This window comes from Crotalus tigris, unplaced genomic scaffold, assembly GCF_016545835.1.
Source record: "Crotalus tigris isolate CLP2741 ecotype Arizona unplaced genomic scaffold, ASM1654583v1 scf7180000017548.2638350, whole genome shotgun sequence".
NCBI lineage: Eukaryota > Metazoa > Chordata > Lepidosauria > Squamata > Viperidae > Crotalus > Crotalus tigris.
Genome location: NW_024096466.1, coordinates 2,533,146 through 2,561,092, shown reverse-complemented (window position 1 = coordinate 2,561,092; position 27,947 = coordinate 2,533,146). Strand labels below are relative to the sequence as shown.

At 39.4% G+C, this 27,947-nt stretch overlaps 1 protein-coding gene across 1 annotated transcript; it reads left to right on the top strand.

Annotated features, from left to right (window-relative positions):
- Positions 1-5,783: 5,783 nt before the first annotated feature.
- KLF6 (Kruppel like factor 6) lies at positions 5,784-16,866 on the top strand. The gene is made up of 4 exons (XM_039337142.1): positions 5,784-6,589; positions 9,238-9,817; positions 12,113-12,236; positions 13,307-16,866. Exons 1-4 carry the CDS (start codon positions 6,488-6,490, stop codon positions 13,356-13,358), a joined length of 858 nt encoding a protein of 285 aa, XP_039193076.1. The 5' UTR covers positions 5,784-6,487; the 3' UTR covers positions 13,359-16,866.
- The last annotated feature ends 11,081 nt before the right edge of the window (positions 16,867-27,947 follow it).

The following is a 27,947-nucleotide window of genomic DNA, read 5'->3' as shown; positions in this document are numbered from 1 at the left end:
AGTTGGGCTGGGGAGGGGGTGTCCAACTCTCATCACTAGGATGGTTGCATACCACCTGCCAGCTGCCAATGTACCACAGGTACATTGAAAAGCCCTGTGCTACACTGCTGCTTCTGTTGGCAATGGATCTTCTTCTTCTTCTTCTTCTTCTTCTTCTTCTTCTTCTTCTTCTTCTTCTTCTTCTTCTTCTTCTTCTTCTTCTTCTTCTTCTTCTTCTTCTTCTTCTTCTTCTTCTTCTTCTTCTTCTTCTTCTTCTTCTTCTTCTTCTTCTCCTTCTCCTTCTCCTTCTCCTTCTCCTTCTCCTCCTTCTCCATTATCATCATCATCATCATCATCATCATCATCATCATCATCATCATCATCATGTTTTTCCTGCAGGTGCAGGTTCTGTTTTTTAGGTCAACAAGCGCCATCTTGTGCAATCAATCGCAATCCAACTGGCCATTTTTCATGTCTGCATTTATTTGTTATTTTGCCATCTTTTCTTTGGCCTTTCACACAGGTTTTTGCCCTCTACATTAAAATGGAAGGTGATCCATTGTTGGCAATACATTTTGCATTTCCATATTTTACCAGGTTTTTTTTTAATATTGAGGGGGAGGGGGGCAGTATCATTTTGCCTATCCCATTTCAACTTTGGTAACACTAGGTGCCAGGGAAATAGTTGTTGTTATTATATGTAGGCCAATCACAATTGTATATTCTCCATGAATATCTGTTTCCTTCTTCTGGATGGAGTGAAGCCCCAAACGTCACTCCTTGCAGAAGTAGTCAAGTATGGTGCTCATTCATCAGCAGTTGCTCCCTCTCACTTCACCCTGAGGCTTTCCTGTAACTTGCCATCCATGCTAGATTTGGGACATGGTTTTAGCTCTTGTTTAGAAGTAAACTGGACTCCTGTTCAGTAATATTCTATTTTTACATAGATCCAAGCACCCACTTACACTTGTCTATCACCTCCCCATCCCACTTTACACCTTTTCCACACTGGAAAGGTTTTAAGCAGAGCAACTAGTGACTGCTTTCCTGCAATTCTTGGTAGGAAAACAAAGCCAGGGAAAACCCAGCAATTAATTACTTTCCTTAACTTGTCCCACATTAAGAGCAATACAAGACATAAGCATGACAATAAAGCAGAACAGAGATTAGCAATGACGACAGCTTATCCCAGCATACTTTTCCACTGCCACAAGAAAAGAAAATAGCACTTTAATGTAGTCATCTGGTTTGGCTCATAGTGATGCAAGCACTCAGGATCCCATGTTTAGATGATGGCTCAGACTGGTGTATAAGCCCAGAAAACTCGGTTAATTCCAGAGAACAGAGTTTAATCAATACTAATTAAATGTTGCATAAAAATTATTTCTCTCTCATGTCTCAGCTTAAATTTCCACTCCTATCCCAGATTTTAAGGATCTGATGCAGCTTTGGTTTCCAAATGCTCATCCCTGCCCTTCCAATTCTATGCTCTTGTATGCATAGCCATTCCTTCTTCCACTGCTTCTGTTCTTTGTGGACACTAGTGATAAATCATGCTGTCACACCATTGGTGATAACTCCCTGTTGGGAGGGCTGACATGATCAAGCGCCACAGGACATGAAAGTAATAATAATCTCTACGATACCAATTGCTTTGCGGCAAGCAGTGATACAGAAAGAAACTTCTCCATAATCAAATGCATTCAGAGAACACCAACCTTTGCTTTGGAAGACCACAATGATAGAATTCTTTATTGGCCAAATGTGGTTGGACACACAAGGAACTTGTCTCCAGTGCATAAGCTCTCAGTGTACATACAAGTAATAGTGATAATCATGATCATAAACAGCATGAAAATACATTCATCATAAACTGTAAAATACAATAGTTCATCACAAATCATAAGATGCAACACTTGGTGATAGTCATAGGATACTCCCACACAAGATACATTGCAAGATGGTGCTCATTGCAAATGTGAGAAAAGTATTTAAGGTTTCTTCTTATGATACCACCTTTCTTTGCTTTTTATTAGGTCCCTGAGGATGCAGTTGCCACTAGCAACAAAGGATATGGACCCACAAAAGGTGGTAAGCCCTTAGAAAATTGACTGCAAGATTTTCTTTTCCCTTTGGCTATCAAATGCTGCATATGACACATTGTAGTTATAATTCCTCAACTTACAATCATAATGGAGCCTAGCCATTAGTCATAAGTCACGATGGTTGTAAATCGGGTCATGTGACCGACCCAATTTTACAAACTTTTTTGCACCAGTCATTCAGCGGATCACTACAGGCATTAAGTGAATCTGTGGTTGTTAAGCAAACCCTTTGTTTGCTACAGGGTGTTTTTGCTGAAAACTGGAAGTAAGTGTTGTTTTTAGCAAAAATAACCTAAATTTGGCTCACATGACTTGCAGGGTGCCATAAATGACTAAAAATGTAGGCTGGTTGCTGAATGTTTGGAATGTGGTCATGTGACTTTAGGGAGGGGCTGTTGGAACTTCAGAATTTGTTTGTAAGTATCTTTTCAGGGGGTCTGTTGCCAACTTTGAAAACTCGCTAAGAGATAATAATAACAATAATGTTGGAAGGGACCTTGGAAGTCATCTAGTCCAAACCTGTTCATGCAGGAAACCCTATATGTTTCGGACAAATGGCTGTCCAGTCTCTTCTTAAAAACTTCCGGTGTTGGAGCATTCACTGCTTCTGGAAGCAGGTTGTTCCACTGGTTAATTGTTCTCACTGTCAGGAAGTTTCTCTTTAGTTCTAGGTTGCTCCTCTTCTTGATTAGTTTCCATCCGTTGCTTCTTGTTCTACCCTCAGGCGCTTTGGAAAATAGCTTGACTCCCTCTCCTTTGTGGCAGATATTGGATATTGGAGATATTGGAACACTGCTATCATGTCCCCCTCGTCCTTCTCTTCATTAAACTAGACATACCCAATTCCAGCAACCATTCTTTATATGTTTTAGCCTCCAGTAAGTAGTAATAAGTCAAGAACTATCTTTATCTGAATTTAGCTAAATTCATTGATTCTGCTAAATCACAGAGGCATTTTACTGGTGGGATTCTAGAAACTATATTTATCAACTTGCAATAAAACTGGACTTAGTCACTGTGGTTTTTACTTCATGGTTTAAGAATTAGCAAAATGCGGTGCCCCAATAATTCCTATTTGTGAAATGGCAATCCCTATACAAGTGATCCTTGAGTTATGATCATAATTGAGCCCAAAATTTATGTTACTAAGCAATATAGTTGTGAGATTTGCCACATTTTACGACCTTTTTTGCCAGTTGTTAAATGAATCACTACAGTTGTTAAGTGAACTGGCTTCCCGACTGGCTTTGCTTTTCAGAAGGTCTCAGAAAGTGATCACGTAACCTTGGATCACTGCAACAATCATAAATACTTGCCTGTTGCCAAGTGTTCAAATTTTGATCATGTGACCAGTGGAATGCTACAATGTTGTGTGAAAAATGGTCATTTTTTCAATGCCATTGTAACTTTGAACAAACACTAAATACAAGGATTACTTGTATGTAAAACAGCGATTCCTATATCCTTGACTATGAGACATATTGGTTAGAGGCAGGGGTTTTTTTGTAAAAAGAAAAGGTGCCAGAACTCACACATGTCATACAAGCCGCCTTGCCTACCCTACAAGGTTCCATCCAAAAAAGGTGCCAGAACTCCGTTCTGGGTGTTCTATGAGAAAAAAAGCCCTGGTTAAAGTTACCGTATATGCCGGCGTATTAGGCGACCCGGCATATAAGATGACCCCCATCTTTGTCACCGAGCCGCATTCCTAGAATGTCGTCTTATATGCCGGAAACTACCAGTATTTCCGGCGTATAAGACGACTTGGCGTATAAGACAACCCCCGTCTTTGGCGCTGAGTTTAGCACTTCTGGAAGTCGTCTTATACGCCGGCATATATGGTATTTTTAAGTTACTGGCCAGAACTTATAAAAAGCACCAGGATCACACCAAAGCCATTGTTAACATCTTACAAGCTAGCCAACCTTGCTTGATCTTAAAAAGGAAGGGTCTGATTTGGTGATAAATTGGGTAATTAAGTCCAGTATTTATCTGCAATCAAGCCAGACACACATTTTTAAAAACGTATGCTTTAAATATGGAGTGCTTCTTGATATATTAACCTTTGTTCTTTTACTTCTGAAATGCCAAGTGTTGGTAACGCAAGTGTGTTTCTTGCGGATCTTGACAAAATAAGTCCCTGTTGGAAAATCAGTAGGAAATCCCAACTTTTAACAAAATATCCCAAGACAATGGCAAACCACTTTTGTTCACAAGAAATTTAAACAGACACAACCATACAGTCAGCAGGAGCCAGGGCTGATTTAAAGGAGATGATTCTCCCCCCCCCCCAAAAAGCGACTTGTTAACAATCAGGATGTCCAGAGGTGACAAAATGGGCTTCATGATGCGGTTGCCTCATTTCTGACTACACTGGACTGTTTAAAAGATCTTTGGACTCTGAGATCACGCTCTTAGTACAAAAGCATTCTGGTTATTTTATATATGCATCATCTCCAAAACCATCATGCAAGCTTCTTTTAATAGAAGCAGACTGCCCGCCAGTTGATGGTTAACGTAAGGGGGGGGGGAGAGGAAGTATTTTATAAGTTTTTTTTTTTTTGCTGTTATTGTACCATAATGTTCTATGGAGCTCCACAAGAGAAAAGGTAAAACTCCAAATAAATAATACACACCTCCACGAAAGCAGTTATTGACAACGAGGATTAAAAGACACATTTGGCACGAGAACGTTAAGCGAAACTACAAACTGCCTTCAGTCACTTAGTGTGTACATTGTCATCCAGAGGGGGAAACGGACCCCCAGATTCCAGTTAAGCTACTATGTGAAACATGTTGAAGTATTTTTGGGGGGGAGTGGGGGCTCTTTCTGCTCATTCAGAAAGGGGGAGCAAAGGGCTGAGATTTGCGCTGCAACCTGAGAAACCGTGCCAAGAGGAGCATAAGGCAGGGGATGAAGAATACAGAGTCAAGCGAGCAGCGTTAAAATTGGGGGGGGGGGGAATGGAAAAAGAAGGCTCGTGCATGTGCACACGAAAGGAAAAATTATTTTCCTGCGGAAAATGCACCCGGATATTTTTCTAAATGTTTCCAAAATCCGGACGGCCACTAGATGGCAGGACAAAGAACTTCCCACAAGTTCGTCTTGAGATCTAGCAATCGTCCGGGTTTTTTGCAGACCAAATAGCCTGCTTTGATATCATGCCCTGCCTCCGCTTGTTTATTGCAGCTTGGGCAAATTGCTTAACATCTTCATCTCCAAGCGCTCCATGCGCGGCTTAGCAGCGCCTCTCAATTTCGCTTTCGGTATTACAGCATCCTCCCCCCCCCAACCCCCAGCAACGACAAACAAAAAGCAAACGCTCTGACTCTGAGTCGCTTCTCTAAAACGGCTTTCCAGTCTTATATACCCTTCTAAAAATAGCCTCTCAATCTCAGGGCCAATCAGGACGGGTCGAATTTCGAATCGGACCAATGGGGTGAGGCGTCACGGAGAAGTTCGGTCACGCCAGGAGGAGCCGAGATGCGCCGCGCGCGGCCATTGGGCTAGTCTGACATCATTGGAACGCGGTGTAACGAGTTTGTTGTTATGGATTGGGCAGCATTCAGAGCCGGCGTAATGGGATCACGAGGTGGCGGAGGGAGGAGGGAGGGAGAGGAGTAAAGGGGAGGAGCGAATGTGGCTTTCAGCAGAAGGGAGGGGGAGAAAAGAGGAGGGAGTAGAAGGAGGGGGAGGTGACGGCCAAGGAGAGCTTTTGAAAGGGAACTTTTGCAGCGGGTTACATTTGCAGTCACCTCGGTGTTTGCAAATATTGAGTAGGCTTCTCAGCAACTATCTTCTGGAGAGAGCCCCAGGAGTGGAAGGCAATCTCAACAGCAGCATCGGGGAGACTCTGCAAAAGCTACAGAAAACAACAAAAGCCAACCAGCCAAAAGAGAAAGGCCAAAAGAACCTTGATCTATTGCTGTGCAATTAAACTTTGCATGAAACTTTGCTTTTTATATTATTTAAAATATATATACGTCTATATATATATATATATATAAATATATATAAATATATACCTATATAAAAACTTGGTCTGAAATTCTGAACAGGAATTTAATATATATCTAGCGGTAGATTGCTATTTTTCCCCCTTAACGTACTTTCTGCTGAATGATTTCCCCCCCTTTTTTTCTTGATTTTTTGCTTTGATTTCGGTGGTCTTTTCTTTGGAGGAGGAGGAGGAAGTGAGACTTTTGTAAATAGCTGGTCTTATTTCTGTCACCATCACCTGCTGTGGCGATTACAGCCGAGAGCCGGAGCCAGAGACCTCTGTCGCGCTGCTCCGTTCTTCCGACCAGCGAAAAGGACCCCAGCTTTCGGACGTTGTCTTTGCGGAGGGCTCCTGGTTGCAACTTTTCTTCCCTACCCGTCCCCCCTTCCCCCCACGAAAGGCATGGATGTACTTCCAATGTGTAGCATCTTTCAGGAACTCCAGATTGTTCACGACACTGGTTACTTCTCTGCCTTGCCATCTCTGGAGGAATACTGGCAACAGGTAAAGGAGGATGGGCTATGTTTGCAACCATTTCGGTTTTTTAACGTTGGGGACCACAGGCATGCGTAAGCTTCAGCGCTTCTTTAAAAATGTATATATATATTTATTTGCCCGGATCAGGAATGCTTCAGGGCAAAGATCGAAATTCAAAGAAAGATATGAATGTCATTGAAAGGGTTCTGGTTGGGGGGGTGGGTGGGGGGAGAAGCTATTTTAATCTGGGCCCTTAGCAAGCGAAGGACATGTGTTATTTATTTATTTATTTATTTATTTATTTATTTAATTATTTCCTTTTTCCAATGCATGCCGGTTCTCATTCCCCCTTCTCAGTGGACGTGGCTGTCAGAACTTGTGAGCAGCCGCTGTGTGTGTGTATGTGTGTGTGTGTGGTGTTTGAACGCTCGTTTGCTCTCGCTGTGCCCAGCTTTCATCGATGCAGGCAGACCTCAAGCCCCTAGAATGAAAGCTGGCTATTCTAAATAAATCATACAATGGAATCGAATCGGATTCCCAAGTTTTTCCCTTTCCCATTTGCTGTCCCGACTCTTGGGAGAGAAAAAAACAACTTTCCCCCTCTCCTCTCTGTTCCCCCCCTCCCTTTTGAAGCAAAGCCAATTGCTATAAGGAGAACTTGTCATCCGAACAGTTCTGTGTTTGGAAATACTGTTCTCCGTGCTTCCCCTCCCCCCGCCGAACATCCTCTCGCAAAAATGGGGGGGGGAATCCTCTCTTTCAGTACTGTACTATTTTTATGTTAGGCTTATGTACAGCTTTTTTTAAAACAGCCCCCTTCCCCGCAGAACGAGTTGTCAGTCATATGACAATTATTCCCCCCCCCTTCACCTTATAAGTCCTAATAGAGGAAAATCTGAGGCATGTTGCCTTTAATGGACAAGTTTTTTTTTTTTTCAGTCCATGTCATTGGATTCCAAACACTGGAAAATGTTTTTGCCTTGCTTGGGATTTTCCCTCGAATGTGGGACTGAGAAGACATGTTTACTTGCCTCCATTACTGTGATGATTGCTCTCTGTAACCCAATTTAATTCATCTGGGTTTCCATTTGTAAGGCTTGAAAACCTGATTTTGGAGGTTGAAATATGAAACTCTACCAATCTTCTTAAGTCTGAGGATTGGCAGATTTATAACACATGCTTGTCTTCCTTTTTCCCTAATAATGGGTTTAACAAGATGTTTTTGGGTGATTTTTCTAAAACCCAAATTTGGCTCTTTGTAGCCTTCATAATCATTTTAGCCCCCCCCCCCTTTCTTCCCAGAAATAAAGGTCAAACCTGTTCTTTCCATACATTTTCTTCTGTGGTCAGTACCTTTGCAAGATATTAGAAGGTTTGCTACAATCATTATAGGGGAACCTAAAATGATCGGATAGAATATATTTTGCTTTCTCTTCCCCTGTGCATCCCCTCCTCCAATATGTTAGCAACGTAAAATTTATTTTTCTGCATCTTTGCCTAAGTTTCTCAGTTTAATAAAGCTTATGTCCAGATAGGGTATGTTTAATTCTCAGGAGAAGCAGTGTACAGGATACTATGACCAATTTAAATTGATGCTGAAATGGTGTGTGCGTGCATGTTTGTGTGTAGCATTTTATTTCACTCACACAATTGTGGAGGAAGGGCTGTTACTGAAAAATCACATAGCTCATGCTAGACTGACCATTTTGCCTAGAATCTGATTATTAATACAATCCAGAGGATTAGCATGGCCAGCCTTTCACTATGCTGTTCACTGTCCTATTGGTGTCTTAGTGGAGGAATTTTTTAAAAAATCTGTCCTACTGCCTGTAGATTTCAACCATGAGCATTCTTGGCAGAGAGTCATAAATTTTAAAAGGAAGTCTCTTTTGGCACTGAGTAAAAGAAACAAGGGAATGACTCATAACCAAGCTACTCTTGACCAGCAGATAAAGTTCTTCATTTTTGGAATCAGCATTAGGACCTTAAAAATTGCAGTTTCCCATGCTTTTTCCTTTTGTCTCTTTCATTCAATATCCTGTTAGCAATCTGGAGGTTTTGCTGATGATGTTCCTACTCTCTCTGCAAGAAATGCCTCATTTTACAACAGACTCATCATTCCTGTATATTTGAACGTTCTTTCAGTATCTCCCTTAGGCTGAGTTCTTATGTGCAGGAAATGTCTTAGCTTGAAAGATGTAAAATCTATCACAACATATGCAACTTAAATTTAGAGTGCAAACCATAATTTTTGTCCACTTAGTGGAAGTTCAGTTGAGGTTTTTTTCTTCTAGACAACGTTAGTTACTAAAATAACCTAAATAAAATTTGGAGAAGTTAGCATTTACTTTAAAGCTAATCCCACTGAAATGTTTTTATGAGATGCCTATTTAGTTAACTCATAAGGGGAATGCTTAAAGAATGTAGCTTGTTAGAATGTAGAATGTAGGGTTACTATTTTTGACTGTGCATTCTTGACAAGTTCATGAGAATTACACTGTTTCTTGGAACATTCATCAGTTGGAACTTGCAAGGCCTTTAACTTTAAAGTACACTAGCAACCAGAAATACAATCTCCAACTTTAAGTGTGCATGGCTTCCTGCTAAATTTTTCAGAATGTTCTTAGATGTGAATGATTTTTTAAATATCTGTTTATGTATTTTTAATTCTGTAGACTTGCTTAGAGCTGGAGCGATATCTTCAGAGTGAGCCCTGCTACGTGTCTGCCTCTGAAATAAAATTTGACAGTCAGGAGGATTTGTGGACCAAAATTATTTTGGCACGGGAGAAAAAGGAGGAATCTGAACTAAAGACAGCAAGTGCTCCAAAGGAGGACAACCTTAATAATCAGACTTTAGAGACTAACAGTCTGAATTCTGATATTAGTAGTGAATCTTCAGATAGTTCCGAGGAACTTTCTCCTACAACAAAATTTACCTCGGATATCATAAATGATGTCTTAAGCTTGGCCAGTGCTGGAAACTTGAATTCATCTGTCACTTCTACTCCTCCTTCTTCCCCTGAGCTGGGCAAGGAGCCATCTTCTCAACCATGGAATTGTGCCCCCAGTGAATTGCATTCACCTGGCAAAATCCGTACTGGTACTGGTGGAAAGACTGTGGAAAAAGGTACCCTGGTCAATGGTGATGCCTCTCCTGATGGGAGAAGGCGAGTTCATCGCTGTCACTTCAATGGGTGCCGGAAGGTTTATACCAAAAGTTCACATCTGAAAGCACATCAGCGTACCCATACAGGTGAGTATTCATATGGCCCCTAGGACTGATGAACTTGTCTTGCCTTCTGTACTGCATTTATTGACCTTAGGATAATGTCTCTTAAATGAGATGGTGTCCAGTTGCATCATGTATATTTCCATAATTCATGGTTTTGTGACTCTTGGCCAGGAAAGGCTTAGACCAGGAACTGAATGCATAGTGCAGCTGCATGTATTCCCTGTAGAACGCCTCCATAGAAATGTTGCAACATCCGTTGTGGAGAAAGGCAGGAGATGAGTGCAAGAAGGGAATTTCATTTGTTCCCAGTTCCTATTTCCTTTGCAGTCCATTTCCTCTTAATATATTTTTCGATGTCTTGCACCTTCAAAATGTGATTTGCTAGTGGTTGTTTCCATCCACTTGTACTTTACAAAGTCTACTCCAGCTGTTTGCTGGTTCATACTTTATGGTGTAACCATTCTGTCTCATATCTTTTGCTTTTCATGGTCAGCATGCACAAAATATCATAAGGAAGAATCTTATGAAGTGTTTCCCCAAAACACTAATGTTCAGATGGCCATTTGGAATTGGCTAGCTTCCGAACTGCCTCTAGCAGATAATGCTAAAGAAGACTTTGATGCTTCAGTGTCATAGTCTTACACAATTTCTCAAGCAAGAACTCAGGGCCATTAGATAACGCAATACCAGCTAAAGTTTCCCAGAATGCAAGTCCTCACTTCCTCATTCTTTTTCCATAAGCCTGTTGCAAATTTGTATCTAAACTGTCTGGTTCATTTATTTGTTTGTGCATGGCTGGTTTCTGTTGGTTAAATTACCCCATGCCTGAGAAGGTGAATAATTACTTCATCTTTTCTCAGAGGAAAAAAAAATCCAGTAAAAACAGGGAGATAAATCTAAAATTAGATAACAAAAAGGAAAACCCAGAATTTCTTAGTAAAGAAGAATCTAAAACATCTTAAAATAGGTTGGATTCCATATCATCTTAAACTTTCATATGGTTAGTAGGTTATGTGATCCAAAGCAATTATAGTTTAGTCAATAACCCCTAATTAAATGCTTGCTTAATTCTGGTTCACTTGTAGTATTTGTGCTGCAGATTAACTTTGCACATGCATCATTTCCTTGAAATATTACAGTTGATTTATGACCATTTGATAGTGGTGCATTTCCATTCATGACAAACCTACAGAGTTTTATCCTGGTGAAACTCAAATGTCATAATACATTCTTGGTCCCTAGAGCAGTCTGAAAAGATGTGGAGTGGAATCAGAACTTATATAAATTTTTTATAGTGTAAGAAGCTGCCATGGCTGCTTTTGACCATAAATATTCTTCTGCTTTTAATGACTTCGTGGTTAGATGCACCAAATCACTTATAAATATGCACAGCAAAGCTGTACATTTTGAGGCAAGCTAAAAGGGTTCCTCCTTCTGATAAATGCTGTTTTCACATCTTAAAGGGAGAACTATTCTACTTTACCAATTAACCCTTGGGTAAGCAGGGGAAAGAAAAAAAGGATGATGGTGTTCTATGTCATTGTGCTATAAAATTGAAAGTGAATATGTATGATAGTTATCAGGAAAAGAGGAAACAACATTTACCCAGAACCTATAACTTAAATGCAGTTGGGGGGAAAATGTTAAATTCAGTGTGCTACTAAGGATGATTTTATTCCTTATTTTTCTTCTCCACCCACCATTTGGCCCATATAAAGCATCTGCAATGTTTACTGGATATTTACAGAGAGAAACAAAACAATGCAGGAAACATAACTTGTAGGGTAGAGTTTACAGACCTCTTATTTTAAGTTCATTGCTAAGGAAGTGTTCCGAGTGAAGATGGAAATGGTTGAAACCAAAACCATTGTTCTAATAAGGTAAGCAAAATCTATTTATTTTTTAGATTTATTAGCCATCTCAGTCCAGTGGACTCTTAAGAATATGGTTTTATACCCTTATTGACACCTCTCCTTTAAGTAGGGCCCAAAGAAATGAAGCATTTTTATAAAGCATTTGTAAATCTGATAATCTGAAAACAGTTCTTAATTGAACCAAATGATTAGGTACATGGTGAGTTTTCAGACCTTTTGTAAAAAAATAAAATAAAATCATTTTCAGAATCAGAGGATTCCAGAAAATTTAGATTACTGGAATCTTTTGTCAGGATGGGATACTTTACTGCTGGAGGAAAGCTATCAGCTCAGAAACAAAATTTCCATTAGCATTCTTGAAAGTACGTAGTGAACTATAGAATAACCAACTTTGTTTCCTATATGGTGCTGGGTTTTTTGTTTATTTGTTTTTGTTTTGCAGGAGAAAAGCCTTACAGATGCTCATGGGAAGGATGTGAGTGGCGTTTTGCAAGGAGTGATGAACTAACCAGACACTTCAGAAAGCACACGGGTGCAAAACCTTTTAAGTGTAATCACTGTGACAGGTATGTAGAAGGAATCTTGTTTTATTTTACTTTGTTCCCCCATGCTTAGAAAGCAACAAATTTCATCTAGCTCTGTTGATGCCAATAGTATTGTTTTATCTTAAATATAAACAGGACCTCTTTTATTCAGGAGAAAAATGTGAACCTCTATTTTGGGAAGTTCTATTCTTACAATTGTCCCTTGCACATAGAAAGAGATATGCAAAAGTTTGATGTACAAATACCCCAAAGTTGAAGTGTTCTGTTTTAACCTTACCAGAAATGTGCCAGTGCTTTTCCAACTTTCCTGGAAGTGTTCCAGCTTCATAATGAAGTTGGAACGTTTGTATTTGCAATAATTTCTGGATAGTTTCTGAATTAAAGAAAGAGCAATTTTCACTGCATTGTTGTTACCATGAGTTGTTGCAATGTTAATTTGCTGATATAATAAAGGTAGATGTTTACTTGGCTGGTGGCTGACAAGATCACAATCAGTGTGCTGAAATGTCAGCTCACTAGCAAAACCTTTAGCTACAATGCAGTACTGTGCATTCCAGACACGTGGCGGAGTGATCCTTCCACTGTTTTGCACATTTAGCAGGCAGTATCTTGCTGCGCTGGATTAATTGTAATGGGAGTTATTCAACCCTTTGAGGTGTCTGTAATTAAACATGATGCATAGCTTGCAGTTGATAACATATCAGTCATGAATGAGGAAGGTGACTAATATTCTCATTTTACGAGAAATGCATCAAGAGTAAGAAATAGTTCAAGAACCTTGTAGTCAAATTGTCCATCTGGAATTCCTGTCTTTCTGAGTTGTCAGTAAGTTCAGAGTTCCAATAATCTATCTTAATCCAAATGTCTACCATACTTAGACATTTTGCTTCTCATCCAAGAAGCTTCATCAGTTCTGATGGTCAGAATTGAAGAAGCATCTTGGATGAGAAGCGAAATGTCTTCAAGGAAAAATGAAGAAAGTCCAGTTGCTTCTTGGAAAAAAAGTGCCTTTGGGTGTCCTAAATCCAGCATATTTCTTGAAAACCCCATTTAAACCTAACCTTAACTATCTTCTCTTTGTTGATGGACAGGTGCTTCTCCAGGTCTGACCATCTGGCTCTTCACATGAAGAGACATCTCTGAATGATTGTGGGCTAAGAGGCTTTGAGGTCAAGCTGGCCTTGGAAGAAAGGATGCATATTCCAGCCAAAGCATGCCATTTTGCACCCTAACTCCGTGGCCTCCAGGTCTTCTCTTCCTTGGAAGGTCTTTAGAGGGCTAGATAAGTCATGTAAGAAATGGCTGCAGTGACCATACGGTGCAGGTCTCCAGCCCAGGGGACCAAACCTTCCGAATGGCTTCCGACACCTGCCGTGAGCAAACTGGGAGTGTTAGTGAATGGACAACTGTGTGTTATGGAGGATCTACTGGATGACTGGATGCTGAGGCACATTTTTTTAAAGAAAAAAAAACACGTTTGTTCCTTGTTGTTTTCTAACTGTAAGAGAGAAAAAGCTGTCTGAACGTGGGATTTTTTTTAAATTTTATTTTTAACTTGGGGGGGGGCGTGCATGTGAAGAGTGTTATGTAAGATGGAAGGATGTGCATTCTTTTGAAGGGGGAGGGGGAAATGGTCTCTGCACCTTTTTTTATTTTATTTTTGGTTTCTGAAGGGGGAGATGAAAGGGAGGGAAGGAAAATCAGACTAGAGAAATGTTGGCATGGGCCCCTATCCTGTGTGAAAGGAGCTTTTGGTGTCTGGTCCAGCTATTAAATGTGCAATGTCTCCGGTAGCTTGTCTGACTTGCTACAGAGCTCATTTGTAATCCATTGTATAAGCTGTGTATTTACAATATAACACAACCTATAGCTTTTTTCATTATAATACAAAGGTTTATTGCATGGTTCTGAAGAACTAAATGCTTTCCCATTCTGTAATCAGGACTGCCATTTCTCTCCCTCTCTTTTTCTCTCTCTTTCTCCAATTCCAGTTCAAAGCTCCTACACTGCAATTGGTTTAATGTTACATAACATAAAACCCCAATGGTGTTTTTTTTCCCTTGAATTATTTTTTACTTCATCCTATTGGGTGGACAGAACCACTGTAGGTTAGAGATGGATATTTAAAAAAAAGAAAAAAAAAGAAACTCATGCAGCTGTTTCCCCCATTGCCTCCAACACCTACCTTCTTATCTTTTATTTATGCCTTGAGGTCTAATTTCTGGTTTTCTACCTGTTAATGCACTGTTGACCTTAATAATGGTGCCTTATGCAAATCAAACTTCTCTTTTGGGAGGTCTTATACAGGGGTATGAATGATATATGCTTTATTAAGGCTCTCTTTTCACCTGACACTTGTACTATACCTAATGTACATTATGAAGAGGTGGGAAGACCATCAGTTGGTATCCTGGGTGATCCTCAGCGTTTCCATGTAGAGAAGCCCCCCATATAAACATCTGTACCGAAAATGTCATGGCATAATCCAGCAGCGAATGCATCTCTGAGTCCATCTTTTCACAAGGTTGATCTTGCACAGCATGTCCCTAGCCTGCATCCTTCTCTCTTCCCATTCAAGAAATTATCGAAAACAAATCTATTAGTTCCTTTCTCCACCAAAAAGATCCTGTACTCAGGATGCTGTATTTTGCTCATGCATCTTTAAAATTGCAGGAGTAACTACAAGGAAAAAAAAAAAGATTTCTTAAAAGGCACAATGTCCACACTTGTATATGTAGCTTCCCTTTAATTAAAATGGAAAGTAAACAAAAAAAAAATACAAAAAAGCAAAAAAAAATATTAGTAATTATCAAGTGGGCAGGATATCTATAACGTATGTATATATCTATTTGTGTGTATAGTATCTGTAGCTGTGAGTGTGCGTGCATGTATATTTGTGAGTGTGTGTGTGAGTGTGTGTGTGTGTGTGTACATCTATAAAATATATAGATAATTTATTATTTTTAAGGATTGTATTGAGTTTTTTGCTGTAAAGTGTCATAGCCTGCGAGGAGTCTTCCTCCTTTCTTGCATTTCATGGAGAAGAAGCAAACAAAAGTCAGCTTTTATTATTATCATTACTGTTTGCAAACTTTTAGCAGAGACCTGAAAAGGAGGGAAGAGCTTCAATCAGTGTGCACAGTTTTTAACAAGAGAACGCAGTTACTTCCCTATAAGCACTTTTGTACACTAAAAAAAAAAAAAAATGTCCTGGTGTCCAAATAAAGTGCACTGGAGCCCCTCTGGGGAAACAGCAGGACTTAAATGGTTTCTGCTGGTTTTCTTCCAATTTTTTTCATTAGTGCAAGACCCTTGGCTGCTTTTAAAGAAAAACAAAAATCCTTTTAGAAGCTCTTAAGAAAGTTAGCTCCTTTCTCCTATATTCACCCAACAAGCATGTTCATCTTTCTTTGGACTTTTGTCTGTAGGTTTGGTTTTTGCTGCCCTCTGCTTCTTCTCTTGCTAGTTCATGCTTTTCTTGATGGTGGTCAGTGAGCTCTTCATCTCCCTCCCCCCCCAAAAAAGGGCATTGAATTGGAACACCAAGGGCTAAGGGTGCCTGCTTAGCCATTTCTGCATCGTATGGGAGCAATCCATTGAGGGCTACTTAAAAATGGACACTTTCCACTAAGATTAAATAAATGAATCCCAGCCACTCCGTTTCTGTCCTCTAAGCTTATTGAAAAGATGTAGAAATGTGCTCCTTGATGGTGAATTTATTCCTACGGGTATTTTACCTTTTAGCTGAATTCACAAGGCAGTTTTACGAGATGTTAGAAATAGTCGTTCCCCAAACATTAAGCCAATGTGTTTTCCAAGCTGCCTTCCACAAGAATGTAGCTCATTTATAGCTATTTTGGGGCAGCTTTTTTCCCTCTGAAAATGATGGTGAATATTATTAGTCCTCTAACCATGTTCAAATCCATTTTATCCAAGTCTAAGAGATATATAGGCCTACATTTATCTGCATTGCGTTTTGAATTTTATATGCTCAAAAATGCACTTTTTAAGTTTTTGTTTTTTAAAAAAAAAATACTCCCAAGAAAATATTTTTATTATCTACGGATTATGGAAGTCTGAGATGTATGGCGCTTCATACATGCAGGGCACTTTTTACCGCATTGAGAGATGCCATTTCATAGACAAAAAAAAAATACCGTAGATCGGGAAATATCTGTCTGCATGTATGAATTACAATACTCACCCTTTGATCAAGGCATTTTACAGGTTTTTCTGCTCCAGCATTGTATTTGAGACGGTAAGATTGCAATGTTTTCTGCTTAGCCATAATCATTTGCTTTTTTTTTTTTTTTTTTTGAAAAAAAAAATCTCTTGCAGTAGTTAGAAATCAGTTTTGTAGTTAAATGAGTACATTTTGTTCAGGTGATAACTGAGCCTCAATCAAGCTGAAAGAAAAAAAATTGCTTGAAATTTCAGAAAAAAGAATTTCTATTCGTAAAATTTCTTTTTATGTTTGTTTGTTTTTTGGGTTTTTTTTGGAAGCACCCTATTATCTAAAGAATCTCTTTGTAAGATTTTTGTAAAAAAATTTGTTTTACAAGATTTTATTTGAAATTGTTTTTTGCAAGATTGTTATATTTCTGTATGAATGTATTTTTTATTGGAATAACATAAAAAAATCTTATCAGCGTATCTGGTCTTCCTTTGTTTTTCTTTATGTGGAATTGAATTGTGCAAGAATTTCAGTTCTATGGGCTTGGATTATTAGGATAACAATTATAATGATTATACTAATTCATTACCAAGGTTGAAGTTACTTAAGCTCTGAATACCATTGAAGATAAAGTCAGTGGTTTTCAAAAGACTATAGCCAGAACTTCTAAATCAGAGGTTCTCAACCTTTTTAATGCCGCGACCCCCAACCGGTCGTAAGTTGAGGACTACTCAACTGGTGCAGCACCGTTTGCAGAATGGGACTTTTGACGGGCTCAGCAGGGCAGAGACAGCCTGGACAATTCCTATTGGCTTTTGAAAGCCAATAGAATTAGACTCTATTCAAGAGAGTCTATTCTATTGGCTTTCAAAAGCCAATAGAATAAAAGGGAGTAGCACAGCTAAGGAAAAGGGGGAAAAATGGCGGACTGCATTGTTTGGCGACCCCCGTGAAATGGTCGTTCGACCCCAAATGGGGTCCCGACCCACAGGTTGAGAACCACTGTTCTAAATCAAGAAACAGCTGATTCAGCTTTTCATTCTGCATTCACACCACATTTATATAGCCAATCCAAGACCATATAACTTCCTGAAATTCCATTATGATCATGGTTAGTTAGGAGAAAATATTTTAGGAGATGTATGTTGTAACTCAATCCAAACCAACGGACTTTTTAAGTTTCAAGGTTATAGGAAAAATTAGAAAACATTGAGGACCATTTCCTGCATGCCATTTGGCAATACAAATTCATAAAGTGCTTTTTAAAAATCTCCCTTCTTTTAAATGTTCAAGTCTTTAACTAATGATCAGAGGATCAATAAAAGAACTAGGATGCTATTTCCCATAAATCCTAAGAACTTGCATCTGGAAGGCACTTGGCAAACATACTTTTCTAGTGTGGTAGAATCGTAAGGGGAGTAATGTTAGGAAAACATGGGTCTGTTTTTATTGTTGGATGGTGTGATGGGGGTAATCAGTACAATGTCCTTTGATAGAGGTCTGGATATCAATTAAAATTGTTTTCTTCCCTTAAGATTTTGACCCAGTAATAGACCAAATCTTCATATCAAGATTTAGCTGATAAAGTTACCTTAAAAAATGTGGGAGTTTCAATGCATTTCAGTTAATTTTGATTATAAAACCAAACCCTATTAGGCTGGTAACAAATCTTGCTGGTAGTCTGCATATCATTAAGCTCTTCTCCATCCTGTAACATGGCAGTTTCTCCTTCCAACCTAAATTTTCCAATGATTTCTAACTTGCTTTGTCTTAGTTACAGCTATTTTAATTCTTCCCTATTCTGAAGAATCAGCCTGACAGATTGCAAAAGGTAAACTATCATGGTGTAGGCTGAAAGTCAATGTTTTTGAAATTTCATAAAGGAAAATAATAAAGGATCCCGCTTGAAACATTTCTGTGCTACCAATAGAGACTGCTAAAAAATTTTGCCGGAAGAGAAAAGCAATAGCTCTTTGAGATGTTGCTTCAGGAGTCCAAATCACATGAGTACCATGCTAGCATAATCAAAGGTCAAATGTCTTAAGTATCATAAACCAGTTACCATCTGCAAATCAACAGGTTGCCCTCCTTTGAAAATCCATCTACAGCATTCATTTTTCCCCATTGATTCAAAGACCAAGGTTACATATATTTTGACTTAAATAACCTATGCTGAAAAAAATACTAGTGCATACAATCTGTATTCTCTTGTTTATTGGTTTTGTTCAGCAATAAATCATTTGTTGGTATTGGTCAGCAATAAATCACAGTTTGCATCTTGGGATGGTTTGTTAAAGTCCTAATAAAGTTTAGTGAACATTTGGCCGAAATAATCTATGTTTCTTATGTAATATTTCTGAACGCTAATTTCAGATATAAAGAGTTAATGCTCCTGTTCCTTGTAGCAGGGTTAATCTAGGGATCTAGAGACCATTCAGTTTTGGTGAATACAACTTTTTTAAAAGAAATATCAAAGATCAAGTTGTGAAATTATTCCTTTCACTATAGTTGAGAGCAATAATAAGATAACATTTTGTCACATACATGCAAGCTAAAGCATCATACGATACACATTCTGTCATTTGTCACCTTGCAGTCAGTGGCTATTAGGTTTTTTTCCCTCTCTATTTTAAATCTTAAGAACATGCTGCTGTTTTAGAAATGCTAACCTAGAAATCAATGGAAGAATAGAAGCGTTTACAGAATAGACCAATTTAGTCTATTAAAGGTGATGGATCCCTCAAGTGTATATATGAACACAAGAAAAACCTGAAAATTATGTTCAAGCTGTGGATATATCAACAACCTTCCCTTGCAAAGATAGGCAAATCCGAAGGTTACGTACATACATACATACGTATATTTTTCTTCTCAATAATCAACATGTTTTGCACTGATCTTGTTTACTCCTACAATGAAGTTGATCAATGCAGGATGCAATGATCAGTTTTGATTTTCAGTCAGCTGCTTGCAAAGTCTGACACTGATTTGGGCTGAAGAGAAAACAGACCCAAGTCATCCAGTTGGCTTCTCTGTTTAAGGGAGGACTTGAACCTGGGTCTCCCTACTCCTAGCCCAGCAGCTTTAACACTATAACATGCTGATTTTCTTAATGCTTGCTTTTAGATATATATGCAAGAAAGTGTATTTCACAGTTTCTGTAACCTGCCACTGTCAGTAGACCTTAGGCAACATACAACATAACAACAATGGAAAATAAGAACAATAAGGAAGACACTACTAACAGATGACTAGAATGCAAGAAAAATTCACAACAATGGAAAATAAGAACAATAAAGAAGACACTACTAACAGATGACTAGAATGCAAGAAACATTCAGTCCTGATTAACAGTACATAGTATTACTGTAACAATTTCACAGAAGGCCAGGAAAGAAGGTACTGTAAATGCCGGCGTATAAGACGACTTCAGTGAGCGCTGAAATCGGTACCAAAGACGGGGGTCGTCTTATACGCCGAGTTGTCTTATACGCCGGAAATACTGGTAGTTTCCGGCGTATAAGACGACGTTCTAGGAATGCGGCCCGGCTATAAAGATGGGGGTCGTCTTATACGCCGGGTCACCTAATACGCCGGCATATACGGTAAGTTTCTAAAATGTCGAAAAGTAAAGGGGCTACCACAGAGATGGCTTGTAATGTTCACCACATTTCAACTATAGGATGGACTCTTAAGCAGTTTTTCACATGATGCTCCATCTGACTGGGGAGACTCAGCCTGGATAACGTAGTATCTATTGTAATCTGATGCTATGCCATATAGGGCTTTAGAGGTCATCACCAGCACTTTTAGTTAGGTTTGAAAGCCTGCAGTACAGTACAGTACAGTGATTTTAGTAATGGTGCTACTCAACCAGCATTAGATTATCCCATCAATAATTTATCTGCTGTATTTTGGGGCAGTTACAGCATCCATGTCAACTCCAAATGCTAATTCATACACAGTATTTTGGAAACATGGGAAAGTTAAAGTGTGAGCCCTAAAATGGAAAAACCTGTTTTAAAAAAATGCTTTAGCCATATGCTGTAATCATAATCCTTGTCAAAAAATTCAAGGTGGATGTTTGAATTCTAGAGGTTTCCAGAAGAGAAAAGCAGAAAATGTCAAGAGCCATACACCAACTATTGACAATGGTCTCCCTGAACCCCATAGAAAAAATAGAGGAGAAAAAAGGCAGCAAGGTGAAAAGTAAGGGATATAAGGAGGCTGTGATCAGGTGGAAATTAACTGAAGCTCTAATGAGCCTTTGGAAGCCATTTTAGACTGTCCATCATCCTTCTGTTGGAGTCCTCACAGTTTAAAACTGTAGTTACTCTGGACAAAAATGGGAGATTGTATATCGACCTCAGAATCCAGCACATATTCTCACCCTGTATCCTCAACCTATGATCACAACTGGGACCAGAATTGCCATTGCTAAACAAGACAAGTGTTAAGTGAGTCACACCTGATTTTATGAAATTTTGTCACAATTGTTAAGCAAATCATTGCAGCCGTTAAGTCATTAAATGAACCTAGCTTCCTCCATTAATTTTGCTTTTAGAAATAGCTGGGAAGGTCACAAATGGTGATCACATGACTATGGGACCATCATAAATACATGCCAGTTTTCAAGGGCTGAATTTTTTATCATGTAACCACAGGAATTCTGCAACAGTCGTAAATGCAAGGACTGATCATAAGTCATATTTTCTAGTGCCATTATAACTTTGAACAGTTGCTAAACAAATGATTTTAAGTCAAGGACTAACTTTATGAACTTTATATACTTTCAAATAATCAATTTCTAGAGGTAGGGGAAAAAATCTGAAATTTGACAATTAACACTGAGAAAGCATCAACAAGTCCTTCCAAATGGTGGATGCAAATAACCAGAGCATCTAAATTGCTATTTTTCTTTTCATTACCTTACAGTTGGAACATTGCTCCTGGAAGATAAGAAATGGATCCATTTTGAAACAGACTGTTGTTTTTACAGACTTGGAAATTTATTTGGAAAGTCTGCAATAAAAGTGTTGCTTCAGAGAAACTGCAAAACAACAACAACAACAACCTGTCTCTCAAATATGGTGCATCTGACCTCATTTAAAATACACATACGCTGAAATCTGCTCTAGATCTTTTGTTGGATAACTAAAGATAGAAGAGATCAACAACCAGTTATGCCAAAGCTCTGTTTAAATAATGCTGCAAATGCATAATGCATCAGGAAATCGTTAAATTCTAAAAACAGAAATCTTGCTTCCATGTGCTTGTGTGGCATCCAGCCATAACATGGGAAAAAAGTATCTGCATGTACATTCAGCCAATCAAGGAACTGAATCAAAAAATGAAACAAAGGATTTGAATGTTAGAATTTAGGCATCTGTTCTTTCAAATCCATTTTGATTACATCAGACTCTGAGGAGTTTCCAAGGAGACCACTTTTCCTCCCTCTTCATCTTATATATAATATTCATAAAATATAATACATGACAAAGTATCAGTGATGGTGCATTGGAATATCTGCAAGGAATAACATTTGCCTGCAAGCAAAAAGTGGTGGAACACAAAATGGACAAAGTAATAGAAAATGGAAAGCTAAAATACTGTGGGAGTTTGGAATTCAAACAGGCAAGCACCTGCCTTATACAGTACAAATAGTCCTTATTTAACAAACATTCAAGGTTATAGTGGTGATGATAAATTAACTTTACAATCAATCCTCATATTTATTTTATTTATTTAAGCGTGAGCTTAAATGGACTCCAGAAGGTGGTAGAGGACAGGAAGGCCTGGAGGAACGTTGTTCATGGGGTCACAATGGGTCGGACACTTCTCAACTAACAACAACAAAAGAAAAGAAAAGAAAAGCTGATGCAATCATATGCACAGTCATGGTTTCTCTTAACGACCACTTTGCCTAAGAACCAACTTGCTGGTCCCAATCATAGTTACTAAATAAGGACTACACGTAGTACCCCAGATTTAATAATTGTCAGTAAGGAAGACAAAGTCTGGATAGAGGTTATGCTTTTAGTTGTGTTGCATTTGATGAGAGCTGGTTTTGCTGTCTTAACTTAAAGAACAGGAAGCAATGGATGTAAACTAATCAAGGAGAGAAGCAACCTAGAACTAAGGATAAATTTCCTGACAGTGAAAACAAAAAACCAGTGTAATGGCTTGCCTTCAGAAGTTGTGGATGCTCCATCACTGGAGGCTTTTAAAAAGAAAACTGGACAGCTGCTTTTCTGGAATGGTATAGGATTTCCTGCTTGAGCAGGGGGTTGGACTAGAACAGGGGTCCCCAACCCCCAGTTCATGGACCGGTATCAGGCTGCGGCATGCCAGCAATGGGGCCACACAAATAAGCAAAGCCCCATCTGTGGGATGCAGGCAGCACACAAGGCCATGCTCCCTGTGATCCATGGAAAAACCTCTCTCCACATAATTGGTCCCTGGTGCCCCAAAGGTTGGGGACCTCTGGACTAAAAGACCTTCAGGTTCCCTTCCAACTTGATTATTCTGTTATTATTATAGAAGAGAAAGAACGGGAGAAAAATCACAAAATACTAAAACCAACAAATAGAAGAACCATCAAACAGCAGAATAACAGAATAACAGAATTGGAAGGGACCTTGGAGGTCTTCTAGTCCAACTCCCTGCACAGGCAGGAACCCCTGTCTGTCCTAGTTCTTGGGAAGGACTCGATAGGTAGTTAAAATACCAGGAGGTTAAGGCACAGAAAGATATGCTCCTATGAATCACTCTGATGTCAACTCCTGAAAAGGGTCTCAAGTAAGTACAACAGAACTAGGTTTATTAAATCAATTCAGTTTAATTTATTGGATTTTTAAGGCTGCCCAATTCCAAATAACATCATCTATCAGGATTATCTTGGATTCTGCATGCATGTTGGGAGCCATGGGAATGACATCTTGTATAGCTGACCAGGGCCTTGTAGATATTTTGGGCAGTGTCTAGTGAATCTGCCCGGCCTTTGATATTTAAAGAACCAAACAGGGAAAATTGATGAGAATAATTTTCTCAGCTGATTTCTAGATTATTCATAAATATGAATGGGAGAACAATTCAAGGGATCTGAAGGAAAACAGAAAAGGGAAATTGAAGTTGAGGATTATAGCAAATCATCACCAGAGTTTGCTCTGTTATTGATTCTTAATTTGTAACTTTTCTTTGGTTTACCGTTAAGACATAAACCACCATGGATGCTTTGGCAGGAAATAAATCCATAAATATAGTCAATGAAAGCAAGATTGTAGAGCTATGCCCATTTCTTTGGGCTGTGCTGCATTTTTGAGCTTCCTATGAGTAATAGTGGGATTTTTTTCAACCACATATCTTAAATAAAGGCTTGCAGGAATGTTTGGCTCTGTCACCCAGAATACAATATTACCTCCCCCCCCCCACTCCCACCCCTCCTCCCACCTTGGGTTGCAGGGCTCAAAGCAAATAATGCTATGCTCAAAGCAAAGTGTGGCGCAAGAGGGCTACCGCACAGCAACAAAGCAATAATTGTTGGCAGCGTGTCCGTCAGGCATTTCAACATGTCCCTTGTTCTATAGACTTGCTTCATGTCTGGTTTTGAAATTGTAAGGGGAGAAAGTTGAAGAAGAGATAGCAGTCATAGGAAACATACATTTTCAGCAATTCCACTCTTGCTTTCTTATATTCCATTTATATTAGCTGGAAGATGAGAAAGAGCGGGTACAAGGTTCAAATTAAATTAGATCTATAGGATCATCAAGGCTAGGAATTGTTTAGGAACTTGCTATCTGCCAGCATTTCTCAAATTTGGCTATTTTAAGGTTTGTGGACTTCAACTCCCAGAATTCCCCAACCAGCAACAGTTATTAAAATTGCCAGTTAAGTTTGAGAAACATTGAATTCTAACCCAGCCCAACCAGCCAGCTAATATTTGCCACTTAGGGAACTTCATGGAGTTGTAACTTGAAGTGTTTTGACGAAATTTCTAAACAGATATTAGAGGAGTCTCCTGCAAATGATTAAGTCGAGGCCTTTGAGTTCCTTTATGCATCATAGTCAGTGTGTATCATTAAGAAATGCAGGGTACACTAATTTTGAAATGCTCATTGTAAGGCTCAGTGTGTGTCTCTGTGTGTGAAAGGGTATGCATGACAGCCTATGGGTCCACACAATGTATACCTCTTCATACATGATAGATTGGTCATCTGAACCTAAAGGAAAGAAAGCCAGTTTGGTCTAGTGCAGTGGTTCTCAACCTGTGGGTCGGGACCCCATTTGGGGTCGAACGACCATTTCACGGGGGTCGCCAAACAAGGCTGTCTGCCATTTTCCCCCCTTTTCTTTGGCCACGCCCCTGGCACCCGGTGATTGGGGGTCACCACAACATAGGGAACTGTATTATGGGGTCGCGGCATTAGAAAGGTTGAGAACCATTGGTCTAGTGGTTAAGGCATGAAGCTAGAAACCAGAAAACTCCAAGTTCTAGACCCACCTTAGGCATGAAAGCCAGTTGCATGACTTTGGACCAATCACCAGGAGACTGAATTTTAGTCCATCCTTAAGCTTGAAAACTGGCTGGGTGACTTTGGGCCAGTAACTCACTTTAAGCCAACCCATCTTACAGGGTTGTTGTAGGAAAAATAGAAGGAGAAAAGAGCATTATATATGTTCACTGCCTTGAATTACTTATAAAATAATAAAGGCAGGAAACAAACAAACAAACAAATAGGCCCTGTAGGATACAAATCAATCAATCAAACAAACAAATATATAAATAACTTAAGAAAAATCACCCATTCTGATTTCTGGAAGGAGATTGTTCCATAGGGCAGAAGGAACAAAGGAGAATGTTCGCTATGGCAGAAAAAGCACATCTTCTAAGTCCCACCAACTAGCATTACTTAGCCAATTGGCCCTGAAGTGTCTGATCAGATCAGACTGGTAGAATTCTTGATTGATTGATTGATTTATAACCACACAACACCCCTGGGATATTGCTCATAAAGCCAGCATGAAAAGTATCCTTCTATTTCATCCTCTAGTTCTTGATTCTGTAGGAGTATACTGGCATGTAATGTAGGTGCTTATAAAATAATTATCAATTTTTATAGTAATTTTTGCTATTCTAAGCAATTTTCCTCCCTCCCTCCCTCCCTCCCTCCCTCCCTCCCTCCCTCCCTCCCTTCCTTCCTTCCTTCCTTCCTTCCTTCCTTCCTTCCTTCCTTTGTCTTGGTTTTCCAATCCAGTTTAATGTTGAAGTTGTACGATAAGAAAGGAAAGCACCATCAGTTCCTATCAATTTTACAAGCAAAAAACATTTTGAGTTAAAAAGAACTCATTGTGGGTTTTATTACCTATACCAGGAACAAGAGAGGAGCCACAACACAATAGGTGAAGATTAGAGAGGAATATTTATCACAATGTAACAATAATAATAAGACTGTGGCAAAAGCAAGCAAGGGTAATACCAATAGTAATAGGCGCCTTGGGTGCAATCCCAAAACAACTGGAGCACCACTTGAACACCATTGGCATTGACAAATTTGCTATTAGTCAATTGCAAAAGGCGGCCTTACTAGGAACTGCTTCCATCCTGCGACGATACCTGTAGTACCATCAGGCGTCAACATCTGCCTATCCCAGGTCCTGGGTAAGGACTCAATAGGTAGACAAAATGCCAAATCCAGTCTGAACATCTGGCTGACTGTGCGATGATCCATAATAATAATAATGGCTGGGAAAGCAGATAATAACAAGACCTGGCAATGGCTAAGAGCAGGAAAATTGAAGAAAGAGACCGAGGGACTAATTCTGGCTGCACAAGACCAAGCCTTAAGGACAAATGCATATAAAGTCAAAATTGAGAAGACAGCAACAGACAGTAAGTGCCGCCTATGCAAAGAAGCTGAAGAAACAGTGGACCACCTGGTAAGCTGTTGCAAGAAGATTGCACAGACTGACTACAAGCAGCGGCATGACAAAGTAGCAACAATGGTGCATTGGAAGATCTGCAAAAAATATCATTTGCCTGTAAGCAAAAACTGGTGGGATCATAAAATAGAGAAAGTCATAGAAAATGATAAAATTAAACTGCTCTGGGACTTCAGAATTCAAACAGACAAGCACCTGCAACATAACACCCCAGACTTTACAATTGTCGATAAGAAAGACAAAAAAGTCTGGATAGTGGACGTGGCAGTGCCTGGAGACAGCAGAATAGATGAGAAAGAGCTGGAGAAGATAACAAAATACAAAGACCTACATATAGAAATAGAAAGACTGTGGCAAAAGCAAGCAAGGGTAGTACCAATAGTCATAGGTGCCTTGGGTGCAATCCCAAAACAACTGGAACACCACTTGAACACCATTGGCATTGACAAATTCGCTATTAGTCAATTGCAAAAGGCGGCCTTACTAGGAACTGCTTCCATCCTGCGACGATATCTGTAATACCATCAACATCCACATCTGCCTATCCCAGGTCCTGGGTAAGGACTCGATAGGTAGACAAAATGCCAAATCCAGTCTGAACATCTGGCTGACTGTGCGATGATCCATAATAATAATAATATAATCCTAGTTTTCAGTTGGAGTCATTTGTGTCACACTGGCCTTTCCAATGAAGACACCCTATAAATCTATTTACTAAATTAAAAGATAAATAAATCACAGTGTGCAGAATGGTCAGGATTAAACAATGTATTGAAAAAAAGCAATCTACCTTAACAAAGCACTTTGCTTCAAAGCCAGGGCTTCTGCACATGTGCACATGCCCCATTTGTCCTGAAACTGATGTGGCCCTGTGCTCTGTGTGCTTTGCATTTTTCATGTGAGATTGAGCATGGCTTTTGGTAGAAGAACCAAATACAGCAGCTGACGGGGTGGGGGGAGAGGAGAAGGGAACTGGGCCATACAAGTGGTGAGCTGGGATGCATGCACACAGCTCCACTTATGTAAATGGCAGTCAGGCATGCACACACTCAAGGGCCCTCCAGCCCACCACTTGCACAAGTTGAGCTGCATGCGTGTGCACGCTCCGGCCAACCACTCGTGTGGCCCAATTCTGAATAGGCCACAGCCTTGTAGTGGGCCACAGTAGTGGGGGTTGGGGACCCCTGAAATGCAGCATTCATTTTCCACAATGAAAAATCTGCAGCTTTTATTTCCTTCCCTCCCCGCCCAAAAAAAAAAAAATTGAGAAAAGCTACACTATCAAATATTGGAACCACTGAACTATATTTTTCAAAGATCCTGGAACACAGGGGAACTACCAGAGGACTGGAAAAGAGCTGATGTAGTTCCCATCCTCAAAAAAGGGGAAAAAATGGATCCAGGAAATTACCGACCTATCAGCCTGACCTCCATACCTGGGAAGATCCTGGAAAAGATAATCAAACAATGAATCAACGAACACCTAGAGGCAAACAAAGTCATTACTAAAAGCCAACATGGCTTTGTCAAAAATAGATTATGCCAGACAAATCTTATTGCATTCCTTGACCAAGTGACAAAATTAGTGGATCAGAGGAATGCTGTGGACATAATTTACT

Coding starts and splice junctions, on each gene's coding strand:
- KLF6 (XM_039337142.1), top strand. CDS start 6,488: ATGGATGTACTTCCAATGTGTAGCATCTTTCAGGAACTCCAGATTGTT. Junction 9,818..12,112: donor ACATCAGCGTACCCATACAG/GTGAGTATTCAT, acceptor TTTGTTTTGCAG/GAGAAAAGCCTTACAGATGC. Junction 12,237..13,306: donor AAGTGTAATCACTGTGACAG/GTATGTAGAAGG, acceptor GTTGATGGACAG/GTGCTTCTCCAGGTCTGACC.